General features: G+C 53.0%; 1 protein-coding gene across 7 annotated transcripts in view; it reads left to right on the forward strand.

The window, feature by feature from the left end:
- Positions 1 to 8,892, forward strand: part of NEO1 (neogenin 1) — a 264,950-nt gene extending 256,058 nt beyond the window's left edge. For all 7 annotated transcript variants that reach the window (XM_007478215.2, XM_056798418.1, XM_056798393.1 and 4 more), the window contains 3 exons: positions 4,004 to 4,267; positions 4,650 to 4,786; positions 6,247 to 8,892. In XM_007478215.2, the coding sequence (XP_007478277.2) occupies positions 4,004 to 4,267; positions 4,650 to 4,786; positions 6,247 to 6,330 (485 nt within the window). In that variant the 3' untranslated portion in view covers positions 6,331 to 8,892. The remainder of the gene's footprint in view (positions 1 to 4,003; positions 4,268 to 4,649; positions 4,787 to 6,246) is intronic.
- Positions 8,893 to 9,422: the final 530 nt, after the last annotated feature.

Consider the following 9,422-nt stretch of genomic DNA (forward strand, 5'->3'; position numbering starts at 1 on the left):
CAAGAATAGTGGGCTAAAAACAGTCCTGAGAAAAGAGTGGACCACAGGTGAAAGGTCACAGTGCTCAAGGGGTCTTTTCCTTATTCATTGTGCCTTTTACTATGGAGATACTTTGTCTTTGTGTCTGTGTGGCAGCCATGGCATTTCCTCATTCGAAACCTGCTTAACAGTAATCCTGATCATGTAAGAGTACTAGAAAAGTTTTAACAGTGATAGTAGAAATAATAATGCTGCCTTCCACACACATGAAAATCCATTTACCAAATGGAAAAATTAGAAGTAATAGTCTGCTTTCAAAAGGATTCTTTAGAAAAGAGTTCGCCTCACTGTGCTTCTAAAGTAGCAGGCTTTTAATTCATTTAACTTGGACACAGTAACTTTCACAGGCAAAAGAAAGGGAAATGAGAAATAGGTTTTGATGTATAAAAATATAGTTTACCCCTTTTCACAATCACATTCTTCTTTTTAGGACCTTTGCTTATCTGTCTGTCAGTAAATGGTTTGGGGAAATTTTATAAGGAGATTTACTAAAATGTTACTTGTTTGTCAACTTTTCAAAGGACCTTCAACCTTTTATGAATCCTAACATCAAACTCCCAGGGTCTTATAGGAGGGAGGGGACCTAAGAGGCCACTTCAGCCTCTACAGAAGCGCCCCCCAAAAAAGTGTTTGTTGGAAGGAGGAGGCATTCACAGCCTCCCAGGAGCCCCCCTGTATTTCAAGAGAGTGTTGAACAACTTAACCTTCCCTTATGATACCTTGATAAGGGACTTTTTCTGACATGGAGCCTCAATTTGCCTCTTGGCATTTTTCTCCCATTGCTCCTAGTTGTGCCCCGGGGGCTAAGCAAGAAAGACAAGTCTGGGCACCTTCCACATACTTTAAGGCTGGTGAACAAGCCTCTCTCAAAACATATCCTCAGTTTATTCAACGGATGGACTTGAGGCTCTTCCCCCTCTCCTGGTTGTCCTCCTGCACATTCTCCAGCGTATTATCAGGGCCCTTCTCGAGAGCTGAAAAATACTCTCCTTGTGGTAGGATTATCTCTTCCTTGAACTTCACCCTGGGCCCTTCTTGGTATTGCCTCAGCTCACATCAGCTTTCTTAGGGGAAGCGAAGAGAGAGAGAACAAGCATTTATCAGGTTCCTCTGCTAGGGGTGGGGCTGAGTGCTTTGCCGTATCTCATTCGATCCTCAGGCACCATGACGACCTCCCATTTTACAGTTGAGGAAACTGAGGCAAATCTAAGTGTTTTGACCTGGATCTCACAGCTAGGAAGTGTCCAGGTTCTCATCTGAACTCTGATCTTCCCAGCTCCAGCGCCTGCTGCTTTATTTACTGGGCCGCCCAGCTGCCGTTATCACATCCAGATTATTCCCTCATGTGGAGTTTTCCATCTTGTAAAACCTCCAGTTCTTTTTCACCCTTGGTGCTGCCTTGCCACAGCTCCCCCTTTCCTCTCCTTCAGCCCCCCAGTTTAGAGGCCCGACTCTAAAATGGCTTGGGGGCTGCCTCCATTTGGGGGGCAGGGGATGCCTGGTGGGCAGACCCGATCTTCTGTGGCTCTTAGACCTGCACAGAATTCATCCTGTGTCGAGCTGTCCAGACTGCAAGGGAGGCTGCCTGACAGTACCCACGCAGCGCCCAGACTCAGACAGAAAGTGATGCAGAAGACCACACGCAGCATCAGCTGTGATTCCGTGTATTTATTTTGCAGAATATTTCCCAATTGCATTTTAATCTGATCAGGCTGCTCCCAGAGGTGTCTGAGAACATGAGAGAGAGCCGCTGCCCACAATGGGGCCAGACCCCAGGCCAAGAGGAAGGGGGCAGCCAGCGAGCCCAGGGCCTCCCAGTGTGAAGCAGAAACCCAGAGCTGCCCCCATTCCCCAGCCCGTCTTGGATCTCCTGTCTGCGTGGTGTGCTGTGGTGAGGGGAGCGGGCATTCCAGCCACTCTCAGGCTCCCAGAGCATTCACACATTCTCTCATTGGATAAAGCTCAGCCTTTGCCTCCGCTTCACCACAGAGACAAGATGGGAATCGATTGTGATGGAGAAAGACTCTCCTCCGACTCGGGCACCGACTCCACCACTTACTCCCCAGGTGTCTGGCCTCGTAAAGGCCCCTTTCAGCTCCGACTCTGTTTCCATTCATCCCCACCGCCCCTCTTCCCCACGAGGCTCACCCAGCTGTCCATCTTGCCTGTCATATCCCAGCTTCGTGTGATCCGGGTCATATGCAAGCACAGTCCCTGTCACTGTCCAGGCCCGCTGGTCATAGTGGGCTCAGAATGGCCCTCAGGGATCAGCAACCAAGAGGCAGGTAGAGGCAGAAGCTGAGGGGCTCCAGGGCCTAGAGGAGACAGCCAGGGAAGGACGGAAGCAGAGACTTTCTTGCAAAGACAGAAAGAAAGGGCTCTTGAGGGGGGCGCTCTGTTGGCAAGCCTGCGCCAAGAGCCCCTTCCGTGGAAGAGAAGACTGCTACCTTCAGGTATTTGAAGGGCTTACCCCGTGGAAGGGCAGATTGGTGAGAACAAAGGGTAGGACTAGGAGCCATGAGGAGCTGTCACAGAGAGGTCCAGTGGTCTGTCTGAGAAGGCTGCGCTCTCGCCTCACCAGAGCTCTCTGACAAAAGCAAAGCACCCTGGCTTCGGGAGATTCTCCTCCAGGTAAAGGTTGGCTTCAGTGCCTCCGAGGTCCTTTCCTACTCGGTGAGTCTGGCTGGGACTCCTGTCCAGAACTCTGAGGTCCAGGACTGGGAGACTCCATTCTCCCTTCAACGCCTTTGACCTCCTAAGGTACAGCTGGGAGCCTCATAAGTGTTTGCTAAGTAAAGGTGGTAGAGTGAAACATAAATGATCATCTAAAGCTGTAGAACAATTAGAATTAAGAACCATTCGCTTTCATTTATCAGGGGCTTTAGCCATTAGAAACCTTTTTTTGTTTAGGCTTCCCTTACCTCTTCTTCCTCATTCACTCACCCCTGAGTCCTTTGGAGAAATTCTAGTCTCTTTCCCAGTTTCCCATCCCCAAAGTGTGGATGTTCCCACCCCCGAGCCTCTGGCCTTGGCCCTTCCCTCTTCTCTCTCTAGACTTTCTCGTTCCATGGCCTCCTCCCATCCGTGGTCCCAGCTACATTTGTCCAAACACACCAAAGAAGCACCTTCCTTGAAAGGACCCCTGTGTAAAGGTTTCGCAGTTCTCTCCCTGACCTGGAGCCCTCCGTGGCAGCTGCCAGCTGGCCGTCATCCCCCTGCTGTCCTGTGCTTGGGAGGCTCACCCTTGCTGTGTCCTGGGCAGCACTGTTCCCCCAGCCCGCCTCCCCAATTGGCCAGCTACTGCCCCGCTTCCATACACCCACGTGGTGGCCGAGGCCGACGCAGCCGCCTCGTCTGTCTTCTCACCCCTGCCATGGGCTTTTTTCAGGCTCCTCCTGTCTCTCAGGATCACTGCCACTGTGTCCTGACTGCCTTCCTAGCCAGATGTGACCACGTCCCTCCCTAGCAGTCGCTGCCATCATCTAGGAGAGCCTTGTGTTCTGACCTGGATCCCTGTGGCTTCCCGCCTTTCTCGTCTCCCCCCCCAAAGGACCCTCTTCTCGCTCCTGTCAGCTCTGCTCATCTTCCTCTTTGTGCTGCTTCATTTTTTCTCTTACACTTGCTCTAGCCCAGTGTGTATCCCGGTTTTTTCCTGTCCTGTGCCCCAGTAGATGAGTGTAAGTGCCTTCAGAGGAGAGTCTGGTCTTGCTTCACCTCTCCTGGTGCTTTGTAAAGTGTCAGCCTAGTGGGAGAAGAACCGGTCAGACCTTGGCACTGTTGGGGGTCTCAGAGCAGCCCATCTTGAATGCCACACGGTTGCAAATTAGTTCCCTTGGGAAAAGCATCAGCCCGAGTGGTCTGGATGACCGATTTAGAGGACCCCCCATTAGAAATGGCCAAAAGCCTAAGATTTAACTTTTCCTGGGCCAAGAATTGCTAATGTTTGTCCCTTTTTTGGCCATAGAATCCGTTCGGAATACCCCCAGTACGGACACCCTGCCAGCTTCCTCATCTCAGACGTGCTGTACTGACCATCCAGACCCAGAGGGTGCCCCCAGCTCCTCCTATTTAGCCAGTGCCCAGGAAGAAGGCTCTGGCCCCAATCTTCCTACAGCCCACGTCCGGCCCTCTCACCCTCTGAAGAGCTTCGCTGTGCCAGCAGTGCCACCTCCAGGGCCTCCTACTTATGACCCTGCCTTACCAAGCACACCGTTACTGTCCCAGCAAGGTAAGGGCACGTCCCTGAGCCAGCGGGATTGGAGGGAGCTTGGGGTCCAAGTCTCGGGTTGAAAGTTGCCTCTTCTCCCCAGCTCCCTGGTGGGGGTGCCTGTTCACCCATACAGCTGGCAGATGTGTTCATTCCCCACAAAATAGGTTCATAGGGACTCCCAGTCCCACCTGGGGTCATTAAACCCCTCCTTCCCTCCTTCAGAGAGTGCTCAGAGGCTCCCCAAATGGGAGTCCTGCCCTTGTCCCTGCTGGCATCCCTCCTCCAAGAGAGCCCATCTGAGCAACCGCAGCTTCTGCTGTGCTAAGTGCTTGACTGGCAGCCTGTGGATGCCGAGGCCGGGACTAAGCACCTTCCTGATGGTGCAAATGTTTGTTCTCAGCTACTAACCATCACCTCCACTCTGTGAAGACGGCATCCATCGGGACGTTGGGGAGAAGCCGGCCTCCCATGCCAGTGATCGTTCCCAGTGCCCCGGATGTGCAAGAGACCACAAGGATGCTGGACGACTCGGAGAGTGTAAGTGGACCCGGCATGCAGAGGTGCCGTCCCAAGCTTGGCGCCCCATCTCCCCTCTGTCTCCTTCCCCTCCCGGCCTCCCATCTTTATCTCTTCTCTTGTTCAGTTCCTGCTTGGCCCTCATCCGTCCTGCCGCTCCGCCCTCTCACTGAGCTCCTGGTCCCTGCATGGAGCCCCAGTAGCCTCCCCAGCCCCTTCCCTCTCCCTCCCACAGCCCTCCAAGTCACCGCTCATCCCACACCAGGATCCCCTCTGGGGTGCAGCATTTGTAGATGGAAACGTCCAGCAAACTTTTGTCTTCTCGATGGCTAGACTTGGCTGGACACTAAAAATGAATTTCCATTCGGCAACTGGGTCAGAATCCCCGAGGGTTACCTTGGCTGAATTTGACTGTGGGAGTGTGCGCTGCTCGGGGGTTCTGGGCTTGTGTCCCTCTCCTGCTTCTGTCAAGGCGGTGTCCGAGGTTTGGGAGCCCCTTTGGCAGAAAGCAGAGCCCATGTTCGTCCCGTAACGGGGCTAGAAAACCATCTGGCTGTTTAGCAGCATAGAACATTGTCTCTGAAGAGGAGTCTCGTGCCCATAGAGAGGCAGAAGCCTGGTGGCCAGTCTAGGGTTGTCAGAAGGAGAGTAGGAGAAAAGGGAGGGAAGAAACCGAGAGGGAGTCTGTGAGCTGGCGAGCCAGCACGGGCTGAGGACGGAGCTGTGTAGTAAGAGCTTCGAGCCAGAACTCTGCTAAGGAATTGGTTTTCGTGACTTGTCTTCAGATTCATAACAGTTTCCCAAAATCTTCTTTCAAGAAAGCCTGCATGGTTTGACATTTTTTAATATAAATGAATTGGTTGGGCGAGGGGGAGTGGCCCAGACCAGACTGCGGCTGGCACCGGGAGCTTCTCTCTGCCCGCCCTCTGCCTCATCGGCTCCCAACAGACCCCGGGAGCTTTCCCGCTGACCCCGTCTGTCCCTCCAGCTCATTCTCGTGTTCCACAGGACTGACCAGGGGGTCAGGCAGCTAGGCTTCTCCCCTCGCCTCCCTGGCTCGCTTAGGCACGTGTCACCCCCCTTTAAAGCCTCTCGTCTCCCCCTTCCTCTGCCTCCAGTCTGAGTGCTTCCACATCGGGCATCTCGGTTAGCTCCATCCTATCTCCCTTCACATGAGTTTTAGCCCAGCCCCAAGTTCAGGCCGTAGATTCTCCTTCCTAAAGCCTCGTCTGCCTCCGTCACCATCTGCTCAGGAAGCCCCAGTGAGCCCTCTTGTCTCCACGGCCCCCAGCCCCGCTGCCCTTCTGTCTCCTGCGTCTGCCCCAGGGCCTCCCTCTTCCCTCCCTCACATCTCCCTCTCCTGCCCTCCGAGGTTCCGGCTCTCACTGGCTGATCCGTGTGGGTCGTGCTGGGCGCAGAGCGGGGGCTCAGGGAGAGAGCCGGCCCCGGGCCTGGCACTCACGCCGTGACCTTTTCCACAGAGCTACGAACCAGATGAGCTGACCAAAGAGATGGCCCACCTGGAAGGACTCATGAAGGACCTTAATGCCATCACGACAGCCTGAGCGCCTCTGCCAGACGTGACTCCGGACCCCATTCCCTGAGCCTTGGGACTCGGCCTTGGAAAACAAGGAATTGTACAGAGTAAGAGAAGCCAGCACACACGAGCGAGCGGATGGGTCAAGTGGGCGGCCGGCAGGGCCTCCGCGCCGGCGCTACTTCACCGGTGACCCTGCGCTGTCGTCTGCGGAAGTCACGGCCGAGGCTGCCTCGGGCCCTCTGCCTCAGAGGCCACAGGGAGTCCTGGGGAAAGGCTGCTGGCCGCCTCCACGCCCGGCTTCCCACCAGGCTCCGCTCGGCGCCGTGCCAGCGCCACCTTTATTGCGTGTCGGACCTTGGCATTTGTGTACAATTTATTTGTTTCTTATTTTATTTTATCTTTTTTTAAAAAGGGAAAACCTTTTATGTAATCCAAAAAAGAAAGAAAAACTAGAGTGTTGTTTTCCACAGCCTGGCCTGACATTTGACTGCTTGTTTCTCTTGTGTATGGAAAATCATTGACAGTGTGGCTTGTTCTAGGGGTTCTGTTTGTTCTGATTCTGCGTGATCCGTCCTCGCCAACAGTCAGTCCATCACTTGGGAGGGAGGGGGGGCCAGTGGGAGGGATGTTGCATTGCTCTTTGTAAGCTTTTTTATTATTATTATTTTTTTATTATAATTATTAAAGGCCTGACTTTCTCCTCTCATCACTGTGAGATTACAGATCTGTTTGAATGAAATGTAACAATGAAAGACTTGTTGTCCCTTATTGTGCAGTTTCAGTATTGGGGGAGGTGGGGGTGGGGGATAGGAAGTGGAGGGGCTGGGAGGGCCGGGATTGTTTCCGTTTTTGTCCTCGTCCCGGATCCTGCAGCATTTCGAAGCGCGTTCTTTACTGTCCTTCCTGGTCACCTCACAGCCTCTGTTGTTCCTCATTTGCACTCCATTTCATTTGAATTTGGGTAAGAAATTCTCCTCATGGGTGGCAGAGTCTTCTTTTAGCCAAGAACTCCATCAGAACTTTGTCGAAGATGGAGCACCTGCATGTCAGCTCCAGGGAAGTTAGCGGGAAGAAGAGTGGCCGCGGCGGTGTTCCCAGAGGTCTGGCGGCACTTTCCCCGCCCGGGACACGTCCTTCTTCAGCTCCAGAGTGAGAGGGTCAGCCTAGCTGGCACCCCGGCTCCCTCCTGGCGGCCAGGGCTTTCGTCATCTTTTGGGAAGGAAGCAGATGGAAGGGCTCCGCCGCGGGTCCCTGACGTTGTTCCGGCCTCCCTTAAGAAGCCATCCGCAGAGCCAGATCGGGGACCCGGAGCGGAGGGCAGCCAAGAGCCCGGCTGTGCTTCTTCCTTCCTCTCTTCCCTGCCCAAGCCCCCACTCACCCTGCCTCGAAAAGAGCTGCCTTTGCCTCCAAACGGAAGTTTCTTGTGAAACATCCACATCCGTACACTGTAATCTTTTGTGCTGAGGAAAACCAGGAGATGGAAGTTTTTCGTGAAGAATGTCTGGAGAGCAAATACGGAGTGCGGGAGGCTCCCCGAGAATCTTGAGTGAAGGGGGCGAGAAGCGAGGACAGCGGGGTGGAGCGGGGGCCAGTGAAGCTGCTCTAAGCCGGCCTCCCTTGCCCCTGCCCCTGCCCCTGCCCCTGCCCCTCGCCCGTCCTAAAGCGGAAGGCGAGGTGAGCCAAGCATCCCAGCCACAGGTCTGCCCGCAGGACCCCAGAGCGCTGCCGCAGCTGGCTACAGAATAGCTTGGGTTGCAAACTTCCTTGTAAAAAGGGGATCTTTTCTCATTTTCTGGATTTTTGGTGCCCTTTTTTAAACGATGAACTCTTTATTCTGCGGGGACAACGGAAAGTACAGCACTGGGAGAGCCACCTGGCCCGGCTGGACAGCCAGCATCCCACTGATGGTATTCAGGAACACCGGCCAGCTAAAATGCAACCTTGAACAGAACACCGAGCGCCCTCTTCGATCCAGCGGGGGGAGGAGAGAGCGGTCACCTCGCCAGTCGTCTCCCCTTCTGCCCAAAGAAACGTACACTCAGTAGTCCGAGTTGGTGGTGGCTCCTTGTAAATACCGCTGCACCGTTGCAGCACCCCTGGGGACTGTCCATACCGCCATCAAATTGGGAAAGGGGGGGGGCAGCATATTTTTCAACAATGGCTTACTTTTAAACAACTGTTCAAAGTTGTTGTTTTTTTTTAAAGGTAAAAAGAAAATGAAAAGGCATTTTATCCAAGCTAGTATAGACTCTGTATGATGCTTTTTTCACAGTTTGATACATTTTCTTACATTATCCTGTGATTTGGAACCAGATGCATTGTATATCTTCTAGGGTGGTAGTGAAGCTGTGGGATGGCAGCTTTCTTCCGAGCAATGTGGAACAAACCTGTATATTGAGTTATTCATCTGATGTAGGAGAAGCTGAAGGACTGTGTAGAATGATTCCTTTCTGTACACACTTTTTTTCTTTTTTTTCTTTTGCTTTTCTATAGTATTTGCTGTATATTCCATGACTTTTTTAAAAAACAATTTTGTGTTTATTATTTAGTATTGGAAATCCAATACACTTTTTTTTATCCAAACAAATTCTAGTCTGGTCAGAAAGTTTGTTCTTTTTAAAATCTCTCTCTTCCCTCTTAAAGACAAAAGACCGATGGGTCACTGTTAGTAGAGCAGCTCTCCCTGATTTTCGGATAGCCAGAGCTAGGACCTCCACGGTCACCCAGGGCCAACGTGCCTGTTTTACAGAGGAGAAAGAAGGGGGGAGTCAGAGGCAGAGCAGGGTGGGCGCCACGTCCCGCTTCTCCAGCCAGCCACACGTGGCCGGCCTGCTGAGTTCCCAAGTCAACAAAAACGTCCCTAGATCATTCGGCCGGCTGCCCTTCCCCAAAGAGGGGCACCCAAAGCACCCCTTGCTTGAGCAACCACAAACATTTGGGTTCCCCTGATAGAAGAGAAGCGATTCAGCAGAATAGAGGGATCCTCCATGGGGAATATCTGAGGTGAGTACAAAGCGTCACTTTGTAAGCTGTTTTGCAGTGGGGGTATTGAGGCGGAAGCCAAGGGGTTGCCATGTTTGGCCGTGCCCCCCAGTGTCTGATGGGAGGTATTCGGTG

The sequence above is a fragment of the Monodelphis domestica genome, chromosome 1 (assembly GCF_027887165.1).
Source record: "Monodelphis domestica isolate mMonDom1 chromosome 1, mMonDom1.pri, whole genome shotgun sequence".
In the NCBI taxonomy this organism is placed as follows: domain Eukaryota; kingdom Metazoa; phylum Chordata; class Mammalia; order Didelphimorphia; family Didelphidae; genus Monodelphis; species Monodelphis domestica.